This window comes from Corticium candelabrum, chromosome 6 (genome assembly GCF_963422355.1).
Source record: "Corticium candelabrum chromosome 6, ooCorCand1.1, whole genome shotgun sequence".
Lineage (NCBI taxonomy): Eukaryota > Metazoa > Porifera > Homoscleromorpha > Homosclerophorida > Plakinidae > Corticium > Corticium candelabrum.
The window spans coordinates 503,772-529,684 of NC_085090.1; the positions used below are offsets into that span (position 1 = coordinate 503,772).

The 25,913-nt window shown below is 40.7% G+C and overlaps 2 protein-coding genes across 4 annotated transcripts; one reads left to right on the plus strand and one right to left on the minus strand.

Annotated features, from left to right (window-relative positions):
* Positions 1–112: 112 nt before the first annotated feature.
* On the minus strand, positions 113–19,384 carry LOC134181404 (transcription factor RFX4-like). Of its 3 annotated transcripts, XM_062648677.1 has the most exons (18): positions 19,294–19,384; positions 19,032–19,182; positions 18,871–18,955; positions 18,653–18,776; positions 18,495–18,559; positions 17,351–17,422; positions 17,159–17,198; positions 15,472–15,564; positions 13,541–13,618; positions 13,351–13,464; positions 12,919–12,968; positions 12,764–12,864; positions 12,643–12,701; positions 12,417–12,570; positions 5,100–5,194; positions 2,720–2,837; positions 1,655–1,780; positions 113–846 (listed from the first exon to the last, which is right to left on the minus strand). In XM_062648677.1, the coding sequence occupies exons 2-18, from the start codon at positions 19,171–19,173 to the stop codon at positions 293–295; spliced, it is 2,070 nt and encodes a 689-aa protein (XP_062504661.1). In that variant the 5' UTR covers positions 19,174–19,182; positions 19,294–19,384; the 3' UTR covers positions 113–292. The 3 variants fall into 3 exon arrangements, with proteins under 3 accessions (XP_062504661.1, XP_062504662.1, XP_062504663.1); XM_062648678.1 differs by lacking the exon at positions 19,294–19,384 and having other exon boundaries at positions 19,032–19,217; XM_062648679.1 differs by lacking the exons at positions 113–846; positions 1,655–1,780 and adding an exon at positions 2,369–2,654.
* Positions 19,385–19,717: 333 nt separating this feature from the next.
* On the plus strand, positions 19,718–25,554 carry LOC134181162 (ras and EF-hand domain-containing protein-like). The gene is made up of 18 exons (XM_062648381.1): positions 19,718–20,107; positions 20,194–20,340; positions 20,399–20,489; positions 20,555–20,650; positions 21,920–21,991; positions 22,057–22,151; positions 22,396–22,464; positions 22,551–22,605; positions 22,676–22,705; positions 22,766–22,812; positions 23,273–23,634; positions 23,701–23,918; positions 24,061–24,199; positions 24,266–24,347; positions 24,408–24,522; positions 24,650–24,766; positions 24,974–25,050; positions 25,128–25,554. Exons 1-18 carry the CDS (start codon positions 19,761–19,763, stop codon positions 25,294–25,296), a joined length of 2,328 nt encoding a protein of 775 aa, XP_062504365.1. The 5' UTR covers positions 19,718–19,760; the 3' UTR covers positions 25,297–25,554.
* The last annotated feature ends 359 nt before the right edge of the window (positions 25,555–25,913 follow it).

Consider the following 25,913-nt stretch of genomic DNA (forward strand, 5'->3'; position numbering starts at 1 on the left):
CAACACTTATTGCACTTGTGGTAGGCAGCTGCTCTTGCATGCTACAGTACCAGCAGCTTGGTACTTGGTATTACAAACAATGCAGATTACAAAACTTACACTCAATGAAAGTCATTCAGTGATTCATATTCATATGCTTCACAACTTGTTTTACATGTAATTTCTCTTGCAATTAACAGCAGCTCAACCACTTCAGTTGAAGCAATTGTATGCAACATATAACTCATGCAATCTATGGCCGTAATCAGCATGCAGTGCAATCAATGTACAGTTGAACACAGCATTCAGAACATCACAAAAGAAGTTGATGTTGTTCTGTAACAGCTCCGTAGAACATATCTGGATAACCCTGCGTTGGCTGTCCAAAGCCCGTCTGAGGCGGGAAATATCCTCCCTGTGCAATCATTCCATGTGCATGATCAGACATCATTGCAGTGTTTTCAGCTGGTGCCATGGTCGACTCATAATCACCATATATCATTCCTCCATAACCATACATCTGTCCCGACCCATAAGTCTGGTTAGGATGCTGAGCTTGATGAGCTCCATAAATTGCTGGATTGTGTTGCAAGGTTTGCATGGGCTGCATGGGTGGGATTCCCATCATCACAGGTCCACTATTTGGAGCTGGATAGTGCTGATGGGCGGGTACTGTCGGCTGATTAGTGGACGTTTGAACATTAGGTGAAATACTGCTGACTAGTGGTGATGTTGATGAACGCCTTCTGCCTGTACTGTGTGTCGCCACTTCACCATGTTTCTCCTGTGGTTGCTTACGGTCAGTTGTGTAACTAGCAGTGCTGTCAGGAGACAGGTTGGAACTTGCTCTTTTCTGGGCTTTGTCTTCTAAAGAAACGATCATAACTACTCAGTAAACATGAGTGTCCCTCCAGCACCCATGCATAGTGCTACGTAGTAGTTATAGTGTTATGTATCCACGACTATCTAGAGACTGAAGAAACTAAAGGAAGACATGATACAATGGTACAATACGTCAAACCTGACTGGTTAACCACACTAAACATTACCGCTATGTTTACTGCATTGAATGGTAGGGATTATGAATAATGTCGCTTATGTGTTCACACCTGCATGTCATTGAGGTAATGGTGTGTGTGTGTGTGTGTGTGTGTGTGTGTGTGTGTGTGTGTGTGTGTGTGTGTGTGTGTGTGTGTGTGTCTGTGTGTGTGTGTGCCAATCAATACATCTGCTCAAATCTTGATAAGACTATGCTCTGCATTAGGATGCCACAGTACTTCTGCATTTGTTGAATGTCAAAGGTTGCAAAGTCATGATACTAGAGCATCTCTATCTAACTAACATATTGCATAAATCTCACAAACGGGGAGTCGAGTAATATGGCAAAGCAGTAGTCGATGTTTTGGGTCTCAATAAAAATATTTTGTAGTTAGGAATTGTGCAAATTGCATGGTCAAACACAGGTAGTGTATGTGCATTCTGTTTCAATTCACACTGTGTGTCATTCTCTTTACATTACTAACCACAGCAAACAAAATGTCAATGAATGTGAATGTAGTGTGACCGGTATAGCTAACATGTAGACAATATGCTACATAAATGTTAAATCATTTCATTCACATGCTATTTAATCACAAATATAAATAAATTAAATACTCAGTAACAAAACTCCTACCTTGACCTTTAACACAGCAAGCACTCCATCTATTTTTCAAATCTTTCTCAATAGCATCAAACCCATGCAGCTCACAAACATAAGCAATGTAGTCAGTGAACATTGTAAACAGCAAGTGGTACGAGCCTGTACAAATGGATAAACACAGTCAGTTAAATTACCAAATACAAAAACACACGATCATCATCACATTATGTATTGACTAAAAGAAAGATTTAATGGATTCCATGTAAATTTTCTAGTACAAAGACATCAGATAGATACAGTAAACTACATAAAATGTCAGCTAAAACTCTAACTTAAGTAATTAACGTGGGTGCACCTGGACACGCCAGAGTTCATACTAAAACAGATTTCCGTAGTGACCTAATCATTTCCAAATTGTTTTACTGCAATAGAAATATTATCTGATGACGCTATACTAGGGGCTGTAATACCGATACGTAGACACACTTCCTTGAAATCAGACAAGCCCATGGAATGAGACAACAAAAGCTAGCTAAAAGACTAAAAGCTCACGGTTAGTGTACTGTACTGTATCTATACGAGTTCTAGGAGTTCATCATACCCAATGCCTTAAATTTCAATTAAACACTATTTAGTTACAGTAGCTTTGCAAGTAACTTTCAGACGATTACAATAACAGAACTGTTACATTATGATTATTGTCAATACCCAATTACAGATACTGCAGTGTGCCTTAACTCATAGCAATGATACAAACACATTCTTTGGTCTCTCTGTGCAAACAATCTTCAATAAATCTTGTCCACTTCTCTATTAGCATATAGCATTGCTGTAATAATGTCAATTTTGTATGTTAATTTGTACCAAAATACCTCTAGATGGACTAACAAACTATTTGCCAAATAAAGTATTTTCCTTCCCAGTACTAATTAAATAAATAGGTTTCATTATTTATTCAGCCACGTGTTATGCAGGAGGTGGAGAGGGTTGTCGAGTCAGTCCTATGGTTGTACCTCATGTGACCACCCTGACCCTAGCATTTCACGCCTCAGGTTATCAAGCATTCGCACTTCCAAACAAAGCATGAAATTAACTCACCAAAGCTTGGTGAGCTGTGAAGTGTCAGATCTTTAATCAGTGCAGCAGTGCAAAATGACAGCTTGAGTAAGAACTCCCTTGATGTATCTTCTGATGTCATATCTGTAGTTCTTTTACGCTACACAAAAATATCAAGTAAATATATTTTTGAACAGTCCTAACGGTCACAAAACCTTCATAACCAAATAGAATGCCAATAATTAAAGTGCAAGCCTGTCTAGCATAACAGTAAAACTTTCTCTCAACAGCTGTAATTTCATGCTATAAAAGCCTCTGATGAAAGGAGCCTCCTCCCAGAACAACTGTTTTCATTCCATGTGGCTGCAGTACATTAAGTTAATTTCAATCATTATATGAGGTTCTTTCAGAGTAAACGCATCAATGGTAACATCATAAGACTACATCACCACAGTCTATAAATGATTGTGTGTAGTAGTTCTTATCTGATACAACTAGTAATAATAATATATTTCTTATCGCAACAATTACAATTGCAGTTCCCTTGCAGGGGCAACACAAGACGTAACATACAAGCATACCAACAAAGATTCTACACAAACAAGACAAGAACAGAACACAAATAGATACAGACATTTTCTTTATACTCCATAAGTCGCTTCCATATGATAAAATTGGGAAAAGTTGTAAGTCCACAAGTTTCTTCCACATTATCATTCAAACATGTTCCGTCAATACAAACAACTAATGAGTTGACAACCCCAAAATTTTCTGTTTTCTACTCTCCACAGCCAGGACATCAGAGTTTTGCGTATCCATTATTACACCGAGATGAGAAAACTTTTGACTACACAATAAACCACCACCATCAAGAGAGAACTCTGTACATATTAATAATAATTAATTAATTATTAGTAATAGATTCTGCATATACTATGCAACCCACATATAGGTTTCCAATTCCTGCTCCGAAATTTGATTTCTCTAAACTCTTCAACAAATTGTCTAAATATATATTGAACAGCAGTGGTGATAACACACTCACTTGACGTACACCATTACGTACGCCTAAAGGTTCTGATAGTTCATTCTGCCACTTTATCTGTAAGCTGTGATGAGTACACCAAGCCTCAAGAAATTGTATAATATACGTAGGGACATCCATATCCAAAAGTTTGCAGAACAGCTTATAGAATGAAACCTTGTCAAAAGCTTTGGATAATTCTAACGAACATGCATACACAGTATCATTTCCTTTTGACAGATAAAAGTCCACAGTTTTTCATGGAACATACGAACAGTCAGAGCAACTATGACCTCTTTTAACCCAAATTGTTGATCACAAGATCCCAAACGTTCCTGAGTTTATTCAGCAGAATCAATTCTAAGACCTTTGACATAGTTGAAGAAATTGCAATTCCTCTATAATTGTCTGGATCAGTTGCATATCCCTTTTTATCCTTGAGAATGGAAACAACATAGGATTTCTTGAACTGCTCAGGAACAAAAGAGTGCCTGAGAATACCTGTGAAGACCACACTCAAGTAGATGGCAAGTACAGAACCACCAATGAAGCTGTGTTCTACTTGCTTCAGAGCGACGGAACGTATGTGCATGTAGTTGTGTGTGCATGTAGTTGTGTGTGTGTGTGTGTGTGTGTGTGTGTGTGTGTGTGTGTGTGTGTGTGTGTGTGTGTGTGTGTGTGTGTGTGTGTCAGTGTGGACATGACCGCTGGCTTGGCCCCAACATCATGCAGCAGACGGGTATGTGTGGGCCTTGGTGTCCAGTCCCAAAGCTGCGCCATAGTCAGTGCCTCTGGATGACTCTGGCCAAGCTCCAGGTGGATTGTAGCACTGGCCCTAAGCCTCCACGTAGCGCATGGAGGCCCTGTCTCTAGAGGCAGGGGGAGCTATCTCCACAACTAACCTTAAGGTTGACGTCATTCACAAATGATGTGGAGGGCTTGACATTTGTCCATTTTTTGTGTGTCAGTGTCTGTGTGTGTGTGTCAGTGTGAGTCCATCCATCTGCCTGTCTGCCTGTCTGTCCATCCATTTATCTGCTTGTCTGTCTGTCAATACATATATTTCTTATACAAGGTCTGTCTGTCCGTCTGTCTTTCTGTCTGTCCATCCATCCATCCATAAATGTCAAAGTAGCAATGTCAAACATGCATGTTCTATATGTTACATCTCCAGATGCAGCCACACATTCTGTGTATTGCACTAGAATAGTGACAGCAATTAGCATGCACTCAAGACTCTAAATTTGCTAGTCAAGTCCTCCTGGGTGCAATCACTCAAACAACAAAAGTTTTAAAAACAATGTTACATCTTACAATAGCAAAATCAAGCTACAAATGGCAACTGATCCGCTATCAGAATAAACAGAAATACTAGACTAATTCGAACATTAAGCTTACCATCACTGTAAACTCCATCATGAGAGTCTCTATCCATTGAGCATATTTTTCTAATGGAAGTTGATTCTCAAGCAAACACTGAAACTGGTCAAGACCTGTACCAATATACAATTGAAACAATCACATTACAAAATAACAATTTTATACCTACTATATATTGAACTATTTAGCAGAGCTAAATAAATGTCAATACGATGACTACAGGATTAAGGAAGAAGCATGTACGGGTAGTTGTGATGTACATAGTGATGTGTTTTGGTGGGTTAGACCATAGGACTCTGTACAGTGTAGTAGTGTCTGTTTCTGCTATGCCGTGGGAAAAGTGCACAGCTATTTCTTGCTCAGGTTGGTCACTTCAACAGTACTTGGCTCTGTTGGGTAAAACACCGAAGCTAGAATTGAACAGCCTTAACCTGGTATCAACTGGCACGAAGGATGAAAAAGCCGTGAGATTATGAAACCATTGAAATGGGACATGAACAGACGTGGATGAGGGTACACAATCAGCATCCAAGACCGAGTAGTATCCGGTGGTTCCCACGAGCTGAATACCAGGATTGGAAGGAAGAGGAAGCATGAACACCTATGTTCTCCACAGAGCAGCAGCAGTTTATCTCCGAATTGTTGACAAAGATGGTGCATGCAGAAAAGTTGTGGGAAGACTTAGATAGTGTGCAAGTGCAACGACTTCCGGCAGAGCAAATCTCAAGAAACCAGCAGCACACTTTTTCAGAATTAAAATGCACAATTAACGTTTGCACGAGGAGAAGCAAGTATGCCGGAGCTCTTGAAAGATGAAGAGGACATCGAGCGACCAGCTCTGTGGCACTCACAGACAGGTATGCCTATTGATCTCTATTCTGTTTAAAAAATGGGTTTGGAAGATCCTTAGAAGTTTGTTGACTTCAATGAGTTGTTGGCTGAATGCCTCAGTTCAATTGTGCGCAGCCAGTGCAATAACCGACCAGTCGCACGTCGCATTAGAGGTTGGCCCTGCAGGTCTGAGCGTAGCACAGAAACATCAATGCCGCTTGGTGATGGACCTTACTTCGTCGCTGACAGCATGGTCTTTGTTTGCAAAATCGCTAACAGTGGGTAACCTGAGTTGAACGTCTGAGTTATTTGGTTACCAGTTACTAATTGCTCAAGCAACTAGTTGATTTAATATAGTGGCATGGCTACAATACAACAAGGCATTCCGTAAAACAGCCTCTCCAGAGGAACGAGACACTATGACTCTAGGACAAAGTAGACACGTCACTATGGTCCATCTGTTTTACTAACCAGGCAAGAACTGTATACTGTATGCTTTAATTGTCGGGATTCCAAGAAAAGACAACAGTCCTTCCGCCCAATGAGCAACGACAATTCCAGTCAATCGGGAGAGCCTACCAGCAAGAAAGCTTGCATTGTCACCCTCGCAAACACCAACTCGTGTGGCGTGTGCAGAGACTACAACAACGGAACGTGCAACTGCGGAGAAGGAACATGCAAGTTTGCCCACACCTGTAGCCGCTGTGGTGGGCAACACGCTGTCCTTGCTTGTGAGTCAAAGAGGCAGTGAATGCAGCAGGGGTGCCGAAGTATTTAAGGACAGTAACTTTAGACTTAATGTAACAGAGTTTCGTTTTCTGTTGCAATCCCACCTCCTGCACAGTGGGTTGACTGGTTACTAGAGAGCTTAGAGCAAGGGTTCAGAATAGGTTGTAAGAACAACACGCTTCACTACTCGGCACGTAACCTACAGTCGGCAGTTCAGCATCCTCGCGTTGTTTCAGCGACATTGACAGCAAAGTGTGACAAAGGTTTTCTCTCCAGGCCACATGACCATCCTCCACTGGCTAATTTCATTTCTTCTGGCTTGGGCGTGGTGGCCAAAACAAACAGCTCTTGGGGACTTATCTGTCATCTGTCAGCAATGACGCATTCGACCAAACTGATTTTACTATGAAATACCCATCAGTGGACACAGCCATTGCTATGATTGAGACGCTGCAATCATCCCCATACATGATCAAAATTGACTTCAAGAACACGTTCTGTCATTGTCATGTCCATCCAGAGGATTGGCATCTGTTGGGCTACGCTGGCAGGGCAGCCATTACTACCACATGAGGTTGTTGTTTGGTTTGAGGTCATCCCTGTGGTCGTTTACCCAAATGCTAGACGAGGTAGTGGATTTTTCGTGTCAAGTTTGCTATCTGACACGTCATTCATTACCTGGATAACTTTTTGATATTAGCGGCCACAAGAGAAGAGGGCCAAGAAATGTTAGACACAACACTAGTGATGCTTCAACGTCTGGGTATAGAGTGGGCACTGGAGAAGGTAGAAGGAACGGCAAAATTTTTGACTTTCTTAGGTATAGAGATTGACTTACACAATAACGTGCTACGCCTTCCGCAGGCTAAACGGGAGGATCTCGAAGCTGAACTGCAGCAGTGGTAGTCACGTATAAAGTGCACAAAATGCCAGCTACTTTTGCTGATCGGCAAGCTCTCCATTGCAGGGAAGGTCCTACTGGCAAGGCAAATATTTATTAGAAGACTAATCGATTTAGCAACAACCGCGAGAAGATTTAGTCATCAGGTAAACTCGTCACAGGACACTCTCGCAGACATTGAGTGGTGGCAACGCGTACTTCCGTCTTGGCCAGGGAAGTCATACTTCCTTAATACTTTGTGTCAGCTGTCGCCGGAGATGCAGTTGTTTACTGATGTGGCAATGTCACATGGCTTTGGAACAAATGGTAGCTGTACGGGCGCTGGCTGGAGCTACACCAGCAAAAGTCGTTCTCGATCGCGTAGAAAGAGCTATACGCGATTGTTATCGCAGCAGCTACCTGGGAGTCTAAATGGACCGGAAAACCCTTGCTTTTCCACTGTGACAACCATGCAGTAGTTGATATGTTTGGCAAACAAGACCACCAAAGACAAAACACCTCATGCAGCTCGTACATTTGCTGTACTTTATAGCAGGTAAAGAAAACTTTACTGTCTCAGTCTCACATATTCACGGTGTGAATAATACATTGACTGATGCATTATCTCACGGACAGGTGGAGAAGTTCAAGGCCCTAGCCCCGCTGGCAGATCCAAAACCAACACCACTATCAACCAATTGGGAATCATTCTGGACCACAACGTTTGGCAGTTTCAACGAGCAGCAGTAGCCCCGTCAACGCGAGTAGCCTACACTACTGGTATGAAACAATTTAATAACTTTTACCAACAGCTGGGAATACCTCCCATGCTGGCTTCAGAGCGACACTTTCAAGATTCTCGGCATTCAGCGTAAGAACAGTTGAAACAGAGATTATCAGGGTGTACTTATCTGCAGTTTGTCACACATCCAGGCAGGCTGCACGGACCTACTCCAAACAACACCCTGTTTGCAGTTGGTTCTCCGTTGTATACGGAGATCACAAAAGAAATCCCACAAGAGACCACTTCGGCGCCCGATCACATTGCCAGTCCTTAGAAGTTTGAAGACATCACTATGGCCTCAGCTGTGCCAGAGAGATAAACTAATGTATTGAGCAGCATTCACGACAGCCTTCTTCGATTTCATGTTGGTCTCAGAATTTACAGCAGCAAAAACGACTCGTCCTTCAACAAGCGAAAACTCTGTGGAAGATGTCCAGTTAAGGAGGACATGGTGGTGCTCCACTTACGGGTGTCCAAGACAGACCCATTCATCAAGGCTGCAATGTAGTACTGGCCCCCACAGGGGGTCCTGTGTGCCCCATACGTGCCCTTAAGCGGTATTTGGCAATCTGGTTAATGGATGTTGGCCCCCCACTCTTCTGCTTCCAGTCAGGAACACTGCTGTCGAGAAACAGACTTTCTTCTCAACTGCACTCTTTACTGGATAATGTGGGTATCGATTCCCACTCATACACCTCCCACAGCTTTCACATTGGGCAGCTTCCAGTGCAGTAGCTGCTGGACTACCGGAACATTTGATCCAAAGGAAGGGCCGTTGGACCTCGGATTGTTTCAAGACATATGTCAGATCGGATATACAAAATGTTTCTGTCTGCGGTGCGTCGCTTAAGCAAGCCGAAACAATAGAAATAAATCAGTAATTGTGTTGCATTTGGTTTATGTCTCTATCTTGTGTGGTGCCTCAACGAGCCAACACATGCTGATGCTTGCTTGGGAGGGTGTTTGGAGAACAGCCCCACTGGCGGCAGTTCGTCAAGGTACAGGCACAACCTTGACAACTGGTGGTATCTCTGGGACGAGGCTTTTCAGTGTCCTACAAATTGGTAGCCTGGGGGCCCGGGACAACCAATATTTTTTACGGACAACTGAATAATTGGTGTGTAGTTGCCCAGGGACAACCAAGGTAGTGCAATGGATCTGCTTCACGTGGTGATGCAAAATGGCATGTCAATCTACTGTAACCGCTACATCTAAAGCAATAATAACGCGTGGCAAGAAGACGGCAGGTGGCAAATGCCAAACAAGACAAATGCCAAACAAGGCGTATCAAGCTACTAAATGGTGTGATCAAGTGTGGTACTTGGGTACATGTATCAGATGACAAAATACAGGTGTGAACTGCTGTTGTGAGTAATACATAGTTGCACGTGCTGAGTATGTTAATTCGACAATCTTAGTAGAAGTAACTGTAGTTCTAGAGGTGTCATTGTGCGCCTCTCTTCTACAACTCTTGCATGGCATGTACTTTATCAAATCATTAGCAGGTCGAAACATCTGTCCAGGTGGTGGCAAACGCCACTCCTCAACACATTCTTGTTTCGCGTATGCACGCGTGTGACCACAATCAGAAGAAGGGAGGTCTTAATATCACAACTGCTGCTCTGTAAGACTTTTGTTCTAACTTATAGTAGTCATTCCAGTGTTGTCCTTATGTAGACATCTCAGTCGTGTGTGGTTCGTGTTTGTTTCTGATGCTGTCACAATTTGAAGTCGTGATTGATACTAAGTTACTATACAGATATAATAAATCAGTCACTAATAGTTTCAGCTTGTGATTGTACATGCATGAATTCTATTGAGTATTTGTGTGCCACAGTATTGTGTAGCTGGACACATATGCACACGCGCAAGCACACACATGCATAAATTCCACAATAGACTAGTAGTGTTGTCTAGGAGGAAATTGCATGGACACCCATAGTCAGCAATGAACAACTGAAAGATCAGTACGTGGTTGCCCGGGGACAACTACAAGTTTTGCCGATTTGTCGGACACTGCTTTTGTTAGGTATGGTAGCAGTTGCCGAGTTCTTCATGCTGTCATGCGTGCCAAGTGTTGGGTGGTGCTAAGCATACATCAGCCTCGATAACCAGAAGCTGTCTCTCCAAGTAAGCCCACTGGTGTCTTAACGCGTCAAGAAGGAGAATTAAACACAATATATACACAAAATCTATACTATGAAACATATGCAGTACACACATACATGCATACATACATGCCTGCAGCTTGATACACACACATTTTCCCAAAAACAGTCATGGGTTACTATATTTTCCAGTTATGGTCATCCAGAAACTGCAAACTTTACTGTTATTGGCAAATATTTCTAAAACCAAACTAAAAGATAAACTTGCAAGTTCAAAGTTTGTGCAGGCTTTGATTGTGCAGGCTTTGATTGTCTATAGAAATGTTCCATACACACATAATGGACAAAAAGCAGAACCTGCGCATAGAAGGGTCTAGAGTGAGTAAGACTTGTGCAATATCAGACCCACTCTCTCGTCCTAGATTACCAAGTACGTACTGTGGCAAGAGCTGCAACAAGCATGCAAGCAACTAGGATGCAGTGGTTTGCCAGAGAATGACTGATGCGCCTTCATTCCTGCCATAAAGTACACCACAGTACTATGCTGCTGTAACTCCACGATGCCATACACACATACAGTAATGAATACGTATGTACTATGTAGATATGAATATGTACAGTATGATAATTTATACATGTATATGTATAAACTGGTCATGTTGCACACATGCCTGATGTCAGAATCTCAAACAACTTTTGGTTAGTCGTCAAGGAGATCCCAAAATGAAATGTAGCAACAGAATCTTTATATCAGCCATGTGAACAACTTAGAACTCAAGTGTAAAAACAAGCCAAAGAGTGTTGTTCTAGCTGCTGATATATATATATATATATATATATATATATATATATATATATATATTATATGATATAACATAGTATATATTCTCCCCTTCTAACCCTCTAATTACTAAACCATATTATTACTATCTGAAGGTAGATCCCACAAAAATCCTCAACAGTATCTACTAGTAACCTTTGATAAATCATTCTAGCATTAAACATCCACAACTTTATTGAGAGATGTTGCAGCAGGTTCTTCTGCATCTGTGAAAATGAGTAAATTGTTACGGCGGATACTCTTGAGCAGATCAACTTTAATTTTTGCAAACTTGCAGGAGTCCAAATCTGTAAGTCTCAACAACAAGCGGGTAAAACTCTCCTCCCACTACCATTACTCTGGCCTCGTGTTCTGCTGCAACACCTGCTTTAACAGCAGCTTTGATGATATGCAGAGGCTGTAAACTATTGCTTCTATTGCTTACCGTGATGTCAAAGTATGCAGCTTGGCCCTCTAAAAATTCAAGGTGAAAATATCATCCGGACGACTGGCATCATAACTGGAGCGTTGTTGCTGTAGTTGCTCTCATTTCACATACATGAAAGATGACGTCACAAAGCAAGTTATGCCGTCTCATCCGGAGTGGACCATAACCACAACTTAGTAAATAATCGCCAAAAGTATCTAGAACATGGCCGCAAACCCACTCACGGATTGAGAAGGAAAGGAAAGAGAGGAATTCCAAGCCGTAGCCTTACAGCTAATACAAATTGATGCGATGACATGGCGAGGCTTAGGTGAGGGTTCAGTATTGCCCACAACCAAGCACCAGCATGATTCGTACCAATGGTGGTAAGCTGTGCTTCCTCCCTACAGCTGGCTGGCTACACACACACACACACACACACAAACACACACACACACACACACACACATACACACACACACACACACACACACACACACACACACACACACACATACACATACACACACACACACACACACACACACACACACACACACACACACACACACACACACACACACACATCACACAACATATATACACGTCTGTTTGTCCAACATGCAATATTAAGGAATACAGATGGGAAGCTTGACAACGTAGACATGGAAGTCATTAAAAGGTCGTCATCAATTTAGTAAACATGCCATCCATCATCGTTTACGTTCACAGCCTAGCATACAGTTGTACACTTACATATATATGCCGTCTTGAATGGGACCTGGCAAGAGTCAGTCTTTTCAAAAATTGTCCATAAGCATTGACTAACCAAAGAATTCAAGTCTAGCTCTTTCCAATCAGAAATCATCTGAGAGATAAGCTCTCTGCTTCTAACAATGTTGCGAACAGACTAAATCGATCCATAAAATAAAAATACGTTACATTTCGAACAATCAACTGCACAAAAAGTGAAAATGTTGACCTGACAAAGCTCAGTCAAAGCTGTCTGTCGCCTCAGAGACTTACAAAATTCCTTAGCCACTGCAGATGTCAAAAATCATCATAAACCCAACAATAAATGACAAGTAGATGTTTATACCTACCAACTTTTTTCTGTTTCAACATCTTGGCAGGCACTCCGGAAAGTGCGGTATCTAACCATTTCTGAAACTGGCATGAAAACTGGCGAATCACTGTAGTCAGGCTAGTATAAAGCAAAATGTAATAAAAATATGAAAAACTATACAATAAAGCTGACCTATCAGGAAGAGCTTGTAACGGTGAAGCAATTAGTATGGCAATAATGACCTAACACACAAAATAGATAATCAATTGACAGATATTTTTCTGGTGTGTGTGTGTGTGTGTGTGTGTGTGTGTGTGTGTGTGTGTGTGTGTGTGTGTGTGTGTGTGTGTGTGTGTGTGTGTGTCACATGAAAATTTCTGACATAAAAAGACATAAATGCCGTCAGCCAGTACATTGTTGACACGTTTCTTTTGCTACTGGTCATCATCCTTTGGGATGGGCCACCAAAGACCGCAGTGTGTGTGTGTGTGTGTGTGTGTGTGTGTGTGGTGTGTGTGTGTGTGTGTGTGTGTGTGTGTGTGTGTGTGTGTGTGTGTGTGTGCGCGTGTGGTGTGTGTGTGTGTGTGTGTGTGATGAAGATACAGAGCATCTAACATGTATCACCTTAGAAAGAAGACAATCACAGTAGCCAACTATGTCAGTGACAAGATCTAGCTCAAGAAGAGATTGTAAATGATCAGGCAGTCCTTGCCAAAAGTGTAGCAAAAAACTATGAACCTAAACAGAGCAGAAACGATTAAAACTTAGAAGCACATAATCACATGAATCAGTCGTAGTCTTCACGAGGTCTTACATCATCAAAATTTGCTCTTGAAACTGCAATGAGAATTCGCTGACAATGTGTTCTGTACATCATGATGAAAGTCTCTACCTACAAAAACAAAACTTGCATCAAGCAACGACTACAACTAAAGAATATAATTAGTAACACATACATTTCAGTTCACATTTGATAAACTTTATTAGCTAATTTCAGTTAGTTAGGGGTTGTTCAAAATTATCCACAATTTCACGAGCGTACAAAGCGCACACTAGAGTGGTAGCCTCTGTATGCTTTATAAAACATTGATCGATAGCAAAAGGCTTATGCTAATTTCTTTGTTGTCCATGGTCGGAATTGCATCATGCATTGTTCCGGTGTTAGTCACCCGTATGTATGGGATTTGCAAACATGTACGACTGTGGCAGCCTATTTTGGTTTTGTTCTAGAACAACAGCAGCTGTTCAAAGAGCTCAGCTGTCTCTACCACAATTTTTCTCAATGTTTTCATCTTTCTCCACTTGAATGACCAAAGCTCGAGCTGACATCATTTGAGCGGGTCAACTGGAATGGAAGGAAAACTGCATCAATGCAGAAGCATTGGCAACACTCTAATAGATGTTACCACGCTCAAGCTAGTAAATTGTGCACCAACAATATTGTGTATGCTTCAGGAGAAAGAAGGAAGCTTCAGAAAAGCATGTGCTTTGTACGGTTGTGAAATTGTCAATAATTTAACGACCCCATAGTAACTTATGATTTCTAACTTCGCTGATAAGCAACTTGTCAATTGCAAGAGCATAAGTACACATTCTACCGTATTTCTTCGACTAAACGCCACAGCATTTATTTTTTAGCTAGCGCTCTAACTGTGGCGTTTATTCAGGGGCGGCGTTTAAACAAAGAAATACGGTAAAACATCCTCTCAAAGACTGTAGTTTTTTGGAACTCACTACCGTCTCTAATTACAGTCATTCTTTGCTAATCTATAAATTAAAAAATTTGTTAACCTCTAGCAAACATTCTAACATGTAAATGATTTTAGTTGGGACTAATCTCCTAGCCATGGTCACTGAACCTTACCAAACAGAGAGGAATGGCTACAAACAAAATACAGACAAACTGATGGTCGCTTTGGTTTGTTGAGTCATCTGCTAACACATGACATGATGTTTCCATTTTATGGTTCCAACAACAGCAACTGTAATAATCAAGAGACCATGCAATAAAATAGATGTCTGACAATGGAATTTCACCCAAATTTTCATTTTCCTATCTCTGAAAGAGACAAAAGTTGGTAATCCTAATAGCATTTCAATTTCATTCTGTAGCATATGAAGCATCAGACAAAGAAGTTTAGAAATAAAAAGACACAAAATTGACTATATTTTGATGTAACCTCAGCCTAAAAGCAGCAAGCCACAATAAGCATGACCACAATACATTGTATATTTCATGTCATCCATAAATCCAAATCCCAAATCCCAAATCTCCGTACACACATGGATCATATATACCACACTGCCAATCACTGCCATGACTGTCAATTGACGTTCAATATTGACCAAACTACAGACTACATTTCTAGTGCAAGTCAATCCTCATTCTTTCTTGTCTAAGAAGCTGCAGAGCACGTAAATGTGTTTGTACAAATATGTATAACACGTGACGAATGTTCAGATGTGTCTTATTACTAATTTCGTAACGTTGTTCACTACATGCTTTGATAGCTAAGGCTGTGCTCAAGGTGACAAAACCCATTCATTTTATCAATAGTTCATGCAAGCATCTTGGTGGAGTTTAGAGACCAAACAAGCGATGAGTGATGCGGATTGCATGTCCAGGTTAAGCGATATATCATAACGGTACCTGCAATTCCTTGGGTCAAATTTTTAGACAACGTAAGTTGAATGTTGAATCTAACAAAATGGTGTACACTAAAATACAACAATAACGACACTGACTGTTGACTTCAATTCAGGTGTTAAGTCCAGATCTTTGGCATTTGGAAATGAAGGAAGAAGACTTCCAACATTGAATCCAGGACTAGTAGCTCCCTGCAAACACAAAGAGTAAATCAATTATTGCAAAAGCTAGAAGACAAGACAAAGTCTACATGACTCTAACTTGATCATAATTCATGTCAGACATTGACAAGCACAACCACAAACGTAGTATAGTTGTACTTTGCTCACCACACAATGAGACACGTACTACATGTAACTATGTAAACCTAACACCTCCTTACAAACTTCAACTGCACTAAAGGCGCCCCTTGCGTTCCAAGGCATTCAGAGAAATGAAAAGCAGATAAGTCAGTCACCACCTTACTCGAACAAAGTTATCACCATTTCCCATATTTCAGCATAAATAAATAATATTACCAAGCAACTGAAATGTGCGTGCGTGCCCACACTCGAAGCACATGCATGCTCATACTGCTGCTGCATGCACACACACACACACACACACACACACACACACACACACACACACACACACACACACACACACACACACACACACACAGTACAATTAATGTCCACGATCCCATGGGACCAATGTCAAACCCCAAAGATGTATGGGAAACCAAGGGACAGTATCAACTTGTATGTTGTACACATCAGTGCCAACCAATAAATTTTCCATAACACATAAACATAGACTAATGACTATGCCAAATCAACTATTACTGCTGATGACCGTGCAATTGCATATTACTAGGTCGCAACAAAATTATCACTTCAGTAGATCGACTTAAAGCAGCTACGCATTCATAATACTACCTCCAAAATGCTATCCCACTTTAGCAGCACTACAGGTACCTACTAGCTCTACTAGATTATAGTCAGTCTGTGAACATCATCTTGCATGACATTGAGTAACACACACACACACACACACACACACACACACACACACACACACACACACACACACACACACACACACACACACACACACACACACACACACACACACACACACACACACACACATGCACACATACGCACATATGCACGCATGCACGCACACATGCACGCACACATGCACGCACGCATGCACACGCACGCACACACATGCACACACATGCAAACGCACGCATGCACACACACACACACACACACACACACACACACACACACACACACACACGTGCATATATGCAGTGCAACTGCAACAATGCACTTGCCAGTGTGCAGCAAAATCATTGCAATACAATGCATAACATGCAGTACTACCAACAAACGAGGAGATACAAACAAGAGTGTACAACATACAGCACCCTATGTATACATAATACAGTATTATATACACAAGCATTTAACCTCAAAGATTACAAATTTTAAGAAACTTTATTTAAGAACACGAAACTAGAGTTCATCTTCACTTATGTTCATGTTGTTAGTTACAGTAGTGCTCGACCAACCTAATGACACGCCCTCCCAATACTATACCATGGCAACTTGTCACCTGTCACACTCACGCAGGCCCAATCAAAAGGTTGTTAGGCAATGGCACGACCATGTGAACAAGAACTGATTTGAGCCCCAGGTAACTAACATCCTTACCACAATTCTGTTTCCTACAACTATCTCTACTCTTTTCAAGTTAACTAAACTGCTTTCGTTACTGCTAACCGTCGCTTACCGGTTTTCCTTTAGTCCCGATCTCCTTCTTTTCACCAGCTCTACAGGCCGGAACAAACAGCACGGCTATTACAATGAGGTAGGAAACAAGTGAAGAATATGAAATAGACATTGTATGATATAAATATGCACATCATGTTAGTCGATCAGATGCATGTATCTTTCAAGACGTCAAGAATTAATTAGCACTTACAATGATTTGAAACTCTCTACTTTACCGAAGTACTCAGAATCTTCTTTGATTTGGACACCTTCATAGTGATACCTGTTCCAAACAAAGAAGCCTATACAAGCCACAGTTTCAAAAGAATTAGTTACATGGTAAAGGTGACGTTATATAGCCACACTTGATTAGCTACTAGTAGCTATACACACTTAACTTAATGATATATGGTAACTGTATACTCGGCTACAATATTTATCACTTCATTTAGGTACTTTTGATACCTATTGTGAGTAAGAGGAATATTGCTGAATGGCCATCTTGTACACGTCATGAATGCAACAAGGTAAGCATTCTTTATGTATCAGTCAAACAAGCAGATTGAGAAAAACACAAAAGAATTCTTACATAAGTAAAGAAGCCAAAGCATAAGCCATTGAAGGTTGATACTGGTAATGCTTGATGACTATCATTTGTAATGTAGCTATTAACTCACTGTAATGGCTCTCAAACGTCAGACAAGTTGACATGGTTGCAACAATGAACTCAGAAAATGGTACCAGGCAGCTGACAGATATCTGACCAGAAAATTTTTTTTATCCCGGGCCTACTTGATATTAACATCATCTTTTTATATCAATTACTTTATAAGTTTGTTAATTATTTAATTAGCTTCTATATTAATTAATTACTATATGAATTTGTACCCAGAAATTAAAGATAAAAAGTAGTGAACGTAGTGTAGACACAGCATGCTCCTAGGGTATGACTATCAGGGAAGCTTTCTGAAAAATGGAAGTCGCAACAAAAAACCCTCACCTCTTAGCTGGCCAAAACGAGTTAAGTGTGACCTTACAAAACGTTTTTTTGTGACTGTTTTCACCGCTTTGGATCATTGCTGCTCATTGCTGCTCATTGCTTATATCTTGCTAGAGACACAGACCATAACCCTTATCATTGCTACTGCAATGCTAATTTGCAACTTGGAGCACCGAGACTAGGCTACTTCAAACATGTACAGCTAGTATGAAGGGTGACATAATTGAGTTGCACCTACCCACTTGATGCACAAATCATGTTTATCATTTGCCACAGTACAGTATACTACAAACATGAAAGAAGGAAGAAGAGAGAAGGAAGAGTCTATAGGCCAATTATTATCTATAATACTAACTTTGATTGGCCTCTCGTTCCTAGTCTCCGAGTTTTCAAATAACCCTTGAAATGTTGGTGCATGATCTATAAACCAAACAAATCAAAATAAAACTTTAATTGAATTACATCCAACTTGTAAAATATCTCAAGAAATATTAATCTAATTAATCAACTTGCCTTCCCAAAACTCGCAGAATTGACAGCTACGTGACCTCTAGTTTGACAGAAATGACAATACTGGCTGTAAACCGTCTCTCTCGCTACATGGCTTCCCTTGCAGACTTCGTAATTCTCTTCAATCCTGAAAAACACGCGCCATGCATGCATATGGTCGATCTGAATTGCACTCACTGCATGCATACATGTAACCCGGGGCTGTGAACCATATGTCTCACCATTGTGTAATCTCTGGTGGTGGTTCGTTTGTTTTCCCTTGTCTCTCTCTCGTCTTTTTCCCAGTCGACGTCTCCGAGTGCCAACCTGCAAGCGTGCAGTGCAGGCAACACACGAAATCGAAAGTTTGTGTTTGCGTTTTTTCCAACGGCCTTACCCTTACCGTTCATCTTCCTCACAACTTGGGAGGGGCCGTCACAGTCAACGTCCATCTCCTCGTCGAACTCGTCACATTCGATCTCATTTTCCATATCCGGAATCTCCTCTTCGTGGCTGCATCCATTTGCAAAGCCACCGTCGTCCATATCTATTATCTATTACAAAAATCATTCTCCGCAGACTGTCCCGTTCTCATCACTCGCACATGCTCATCTACCCTGTTCCACCTACATGCGTTCTCAGCTGTCCCCACGGAAACGGCTTACCTTACTCGCCTAGGAGACAGAGAGAACCTTCAGTTTACAGTCAGGAAGCAGCGGCGTGGTGCTGGCAACTGTGTTTGGAATCTGTTTTCTTTCAACTCGTAATGTAAAGTATGCAATAAGAATGCCAGTTAACTGATTCGATTATGCCCGAGGACGAAGAGAAGCTGCACAAGTGCTGCATCTGATTCGTCGGTTTTCACGTGCGGTGTCTTTGTGTGGAACACACCACATCGACGTGCAACAAGCTGGCACGTGACGCGTGCTTGTCGCGTGCCGCACGTGACCGGCGTGTAATTAAAATTTTCGGTTAATATTTCACCAGTTTGACAGTTGACATCGTGTGCAGAACGTCGTAAACCGGTTGACAACGACGTGCTGCTTTACACCTGTCAGCCTGTGCGTATGTCAATTAGCACACATTAGCGGAGCCCGGAAGTACGTTGGAATCGTCAACAGTATAGGTTGTCATGTCGGAGGCTTCAGGCAGCACACTCAACAGTCTCGACCGTAGCTCGTTGACTGAGCTTTTTGAGGCGTGCGATATGACGTCGAAGGGTCATTTGGATAGCGACGATTTGGCTCGTTTGTGTCGCGAGTTGGAGGTAGGTTCGTCAGATCCGCAGGAAGCCGAAGAGCTGTTCAAACGTCTCGATTCGGACGGAGACGGACGGATTGATGTCGATGATTTGTTGAGCGCGTATGAACGAGTTGGTCTGGAAGTCAACATTGCGTCACCAGATGATCAACATGGGGAATCAAGAAGCGCTTGGACATCCTTTCTGTCCGGCATTGATGGAGGCTCAGTGTTACAATGGTATGAATGTTTGTCTTGTAATTTTGTACTGATAGTAATTTCTTCATTTGAAAATCTGTATATCCTATGTTGCTGTTACACGGCAGTGGCGACCGTTTGTTTGTATTCTGGTGTCATTTGAATCGCGTGGCGCCCACACTGACGTCTGATTTCGAAGAGGTGCTACGCTTACTTCTAACGGAAATATCGTCGAGAGACGCCGAACAAATGACTGCAAATGAAACTCTGGAGAGGTGGCAAACGTTAATTTCCGTGTTACTGCAAAGTGTCTAAATATAGACGTAATGACAGGGTTTCAAGTTGGCATGAGCTACAAGTAAGAACTTTGGAACAAGAAGTTGAAGATCAAGTACGAGACGTTGAAAAACGCGTCAGACGACAGGTTTGTTTAGCTGCATAAATATTTGAGGTTTGCGTATACATCAAGTGCTATGCATAATGGAGCAGGAGGAAGGTAGAGCTTGTCAAGCGCGGAGACAGTTGGAAAGATGTTTGGCTGACAGAGAGAAAGAAGTAGATCTGTTGCAAGGGAAATTGCAGCAGGTAAATGCAGTATATATAAAAATGTGCACACAATGCTTGAATCTCGATCTGTCTAGTCACATGATTATGTGCTTAGATATTCAATTTGTTTTTGAGTGCTGGGTAATTAAACTTGGTTGTGACATTGTAACTATTTCTACTACTGTATAACCGGTTATTTCTGCAATCATGATATTTCTGTGAAGAAATCTGGAGCGCACAAATAAAATTCACAGATATTTAAGCCTATCCTTGGAGTCCCAGGAACTCACTGTTCCAGCACGTGTACATACGCATCTGTGTACACATACTAGAAATTTCTAGCTGGAACGCAGAAATTTAATTTGCAGTAATTTAAGACCGCAGAAATAATCAGTTATAACATCCTGAAAGTTTCTTAATTAATTTGTAGATGCATATGAGACATTATAGTAGAAGGGAATCCATGCAGTAGATGCATGTAAAGACAACAATAGTTACTAAGGTAGCCCTCTAACTGCTATTGTTGTGCAGATCGACAGTGACAAGTACAGATCATGATCATCAATTTGGCAAACATCTAATTTGATATTCAACTGTAATATCTCATTGTTGGATCAAAGGATTTGTGTTAATGAAGCTAGTATTCATGCATGAGATTATTGTTGAAAAATGTACATGCATTTTACTATAATAATAGGCATGCACCAAGACTGAATTTATTTGCGTAAACACTGCAATAATGAACAAATCTAGTACAAGCTACTATATATGGTTGTTCTCTTTATTCTCAAGATCAATGTTGTTTGGTCGAGTACAGGGTGCAGGTGAATCTAGCTCTCATGTAGTGTAGAGTCATGTATATGAGTTTGCATTGAGATGCATTGAGAAGCTGCAGCCAACGTGAACATACGCTCGAGATTTCTTGATGTTGTATTTTGCACAAACCATGCAATTTCTGCAGCCTCGAGGCTGATATCACTCTAGCAAAGGCTGCAAAGCAATTAGGGACAACAGGAGAAAATGATACAAGGAGAGCCAAAGGAGATTGAGTTCTCTGGATCCAAGTGTGGCTCTAACCCTGTGGTAAAACAGTTTGAATAAGTTTTATTAATTAATGCCATTTACATGAATGGTGCCTGTGGACTAGAGGCACTCTAACTGTGTAGTAAACAAACTTGTTTATATAATACAACATGACTGGTCACAAATAATGTAACATTTGTTTAGAATAGATAGTGATTGCAGTTTGTGTGTACTTGCCACACATTTTATTTGTATTGATTTGATGCTTTGTTTGCTCTTCAATAGACAACAGTGCAGTTGCACGAAATTACTCAACGAAACATTTACCACACGGGTCTTACTTTGAAATTGAAAGAAGTGAGTTTTTAGGACAATTCAATGTGTTATGGCCATTCGATCTTAATTACGTTTTTGTGTTTCAGATTCAGAGGCTGGTGTTGCGTCAGCTGTGGGAAACACAACAGCAGTTTGTCGTTCTACAGCTACGAAATCGACAGCTTGATGCAAGACTATCAAAGTGGGTGCATGACAAGAATATTATGTTTCTGATTAATGTAGCTGCAGACAACAGCATATACGCGTACATGCAGTAGCAGTAGGTACAGCAGTATGCATACTACATTTTTGATTATCATTAGTATAACCAAAGTACAGAATCAATCGTTCTCTGTATTGACTGTTTTGAATGTTTGATAAACTCTTACTACAATTCTGAAAATTTACTTTGAGGTAAACTTTATTTATTTGTTTGATTGGTACAGGGAGTTGAGTGAGCGACGTGAGTGTGAAGCAGAAATCATTAACCTTCGAGAGCAACTGGATACATTACGGTATTAAGATTAACTAATACAAATTTGTTATTACATGATTTCTTCAAACAATTTTTGCATTGGTCATTGTCTGTTTATAATTTTAGACAAATGAATGAAGAGCTACACGAAACAAACATGGAAATACTGAAGACTCGTCGGGTAAAGCTATATGCATGATATCGATTGTAATTGTGTGTGTATGGTTATGTAATACATAGTGCTTTTACAGGCTAGTGATCATCTGGTGTCGACCACAAAGGTTTTACCTTTATGCACCGTGTTGTGCTGTGTTGTTTGTGTAACAAATAGTTGATGCTAGGACTTTACGGGTCAGTTTGATGGAATGCTGTATTCCCAAATGCTCAGGTACGTTATGGTTGTTTCTCTACTAGTAATCGTATACTCAAATTAATCTAAATTACCAGTGTGTGCGTGTGTACGTGTGTGTGTGTGTGTGTGTGTGTGTGTGTGTGTGTGTGTGTGTGTGTGTGTGTGTGTGTGCGTATGTGTGTGTGTGTGTGTGTGTGTGTGTGTGTGTGTGTGTGTGTGTGTGTGTGTGTGTGTGTGTGTGTGTGTGTGTGTGTGTGTGTGTGTGTGTGTGTGTGTGTGTGTGTGTGTGTGTGTGTGTGTGTGTGTGTACCTTCAAGTCTGCTTGACGTACGTGCTACATTAGTGTCTAACAGAAATGCACGCAGATAGATGACAAGAACCTCTCACTTATAATTAATAATAAACAACATACAAAGTCATGGATAATTGCTTTGTGAATTAGCACAATTGATGCCAAATCAGCAATAGAGATTGATATACATGTGTTATTTTGAAGGACGACCACTTACAATGAAGAGAAGACGTTTGCACAAGAACTGTTTGAACAATATGGTAACTACTTTGATATGTCGACGTGGGATGGACATCTGTCATCCATTCCCTATTCACTCGGTGGTGATCACGGCAACAGAGGAGATCGGACTCTAAGTCCAGACAGTGGTCTATTATCTGACACCAGCAAATCCAACGAGTCTGTTTCTCCGTTAATGAAAGAGGAAACTTTCAAAGATCCAGCATCAATCTTGCAGACCTCTAGTATGCATGTTTGTTATGGGAATGACAATAATAACAACGAGGATGACATGTCTAAGTTCAATTTACCAGAAGGAGGTAGAGAATCTCCTGATGGTGTAACAGGTATGCTATGTATTTATTGTGTACCGACATGTGTTAACCATCATATGCTGTAATTTTTCCAACTAGGTTGCCATGGATCTGGGCAGTGTCGTTCGGTCCCTTCCACTGTTGTTCACTGTCATCACAATTCGACTCAAATGATTTCTGGGGTTTCTTCTTTCACACCGGTCAATGTCAACAGAATTTACAAAACATCAGAAAACAGCGAGTCGCCTTTATCGTGTACAAGAGAACAGGGAGTAGGAGGCAACGATAGGGTCACAAGAGCAACAGCTTCTCAACTGGTTAGCACATACAGTGAATTGCAGTGTGTTATATGGAGTATTGGCTTACTTGGTTATTATACCGGACGTTGATATTAGTAACGAATGACTGTACATGTCTGGTATTGTTAGTGACATGCGAATTTATTTTATTGTCTTGTAGATACAGTCTACTGTACACCTTGGACATACAGAATTAGTTTACAAGTTTGTATTGATTGGAGACCATGGTGTTGGCAAGACAAGCTTCCTTCAACGAATATGCTACAACTTGTTTGTTCAGGATGCCGACTCGAATAAAGGTATATTTATTAGAGCATCAAATTAACATGCAAACAGTCGATTCTCACGATATTGATCTGTTGTAGGTATTGATTTTGAGGTAAAGAGATTTGCAGTGGCCAGCAAGTTGGTGACCGTTCAGTTGTGGGACACTGCCGGACAAGAGAGGTAATTAATTAATAATGTATTAATGTATTATGTTGAGATGTTTCAATTGCTGAATTTTAGATATCGAAGCATTGCCGTATCATATTTTAGGAAGGCTGATGGAATCCTACTTTTGTACGATGTTCTTGACCAACAGACATTCAATAATGTTAAGAAGTGGATAGCTGATGTCCAGGTATATATGGCATATGTACGGGGCGTGCACTGTAGACATAACCTGCTGAGATTTGTCAAACAAACTTTGAAAAATGTAATTTTCTATCAGTCAGTGTATGTAGTTGACTATTGTATGTGTCACACAGGCGTATTGCTGTAGTTCAGTGGCTGTTATGATTATCGGTAACAAGATTGACTTGGTTGACAATGCGCCACAAGATGTACAGCTGGTGAAACGATCAAGTGGAGAAAAGCTGGCTCTGGTAACAAATACAGATTATAAGTAACTCTTTCACTAATTAACAATTTCACCATGTTTTGATGTAGCATGTGTAGTTAGTCTTCAACAGTTGATTTTGATTGGCTTTAGTTTATTAATTAATTATTTAATTATTAATTTAATTTAATAATTTTATTTATTTTAATTAGTTAGTTAGTCATGTGTTTTTAGTGTTTGTGTCTACTTTTAGAGCTATGGAACTTTATTTGAAGAGACCAGCTGTGCAAATGGCCTTAATGTTGAGTCGGCCTTTATGGAGCTTCTCAGGTAGGTGTTAGTGTCTGCTGTTGTTGATGTTTGCATTATTTGTGTTGTTGTTCACTGTTGTGGTGTTGCATGGTCAGACTGGTCGTTCACCGAGAAGAGTGTGATGCAAACTGGGCACGTATCACTCATTCTTTCTACAACCTGCCAAATTCGTTTGACGTTGAGCAAAATATTCATCTTCCATGCGGTAACAATGAGGACAAAAACACAAAAAGAGTTCTCAAATCACCAAGCTGTTGTTCATGATCTCATGCTGTAGTAAGCCACTGGGACAGTACAGTATAACTATAGAGAAGAGTTTATATTTTTATCTGCATGGTGCATGTGTTATGCAGTTATATTTCATCACTTGCTGATCTATAAATCTTTCTTGTGTTTTATTGACACTAATAGCATACGCTACTGACATAGCATATGTTGGTATATGTTCTTGACTTCAACTTGTGTGTTTCTTGCTCAACAATGTACCTGTACACTGATTTTAATTAAGTTAACCAACAAAGGCTTGAGAAAGAGGTGAGGACAATCGACATGATTGCTTAGGAAGAGCACATGTGTGCTTTTTCTATTTGGAAGCCCCCATGCTGCTATAAGGGTAACAAGCATGTTAGTTGTTTGAGTCTGGCTAATCTACGTCCGTGGTGAATACTTATGGGTATTAATTTGCACTTGATAAATGGAGTTTATGTGATACTTCAATTTTAAGTTCCATAACATGAAATCTGGTCAGATGTTGCAATTTATCTTGTGGAATAATCTTTTGGCATGGATTTATGTCTCCAGTCAGATGAGATTGACACAAATCTGTTGTTGCTTGTAATTAGGCTTATTAGTTTGTTAGTGAATGGTTTAGTGGATAGTTG

Excerpts from the sequence above, each read along its gene's own strand:
- LOC134181404 (XM_062648677.1), bottom strand. The coding sequence starts at position 19,173 with ATGGACGACGGTGGCTTTGCAAATGGATGCAGCCACGAAGAGGAGATT. Across the intron at positions 18,956-19,031 it reads AGTTGTGAGGAAGATGAACG|GTTGGCACTCGGAGACGTCG; the intron begins GTAAGGGTAAGG and ends GCACGCTTGCAG. Across the intron at positions 13,465-13,540 it reads CAAGAGCAAATTTTGATGAT|GTTCATAGTTTTTTGCTACA; the intron begins GTAAGACCTCGT and ends TGCTCTGTTTAG.
- LOC134181162 (XM_062648381.1), top strand. The coding sequence starts at position 19,761 with ATGTCGGAGGCTTCAGGCAGCACACTCAACAGTCTCGACCGTAGCTCG. Across the intron at positions 22,152-22,395 it reads CTTGATGCAAGACTATCAAA|GGAGTTGAGTGAGCGACGTG; the intron begins GTGGGTGCATGA and ends TGATTGGTACAG. Across the intron at positions 22,606-22,675 it reads AAATACTGAAGACTCGTCGG|GCTAGTGATCATCTGGTGTC; the intron begins GTAAAGCTATAT and ends GTGCTTTTACAG.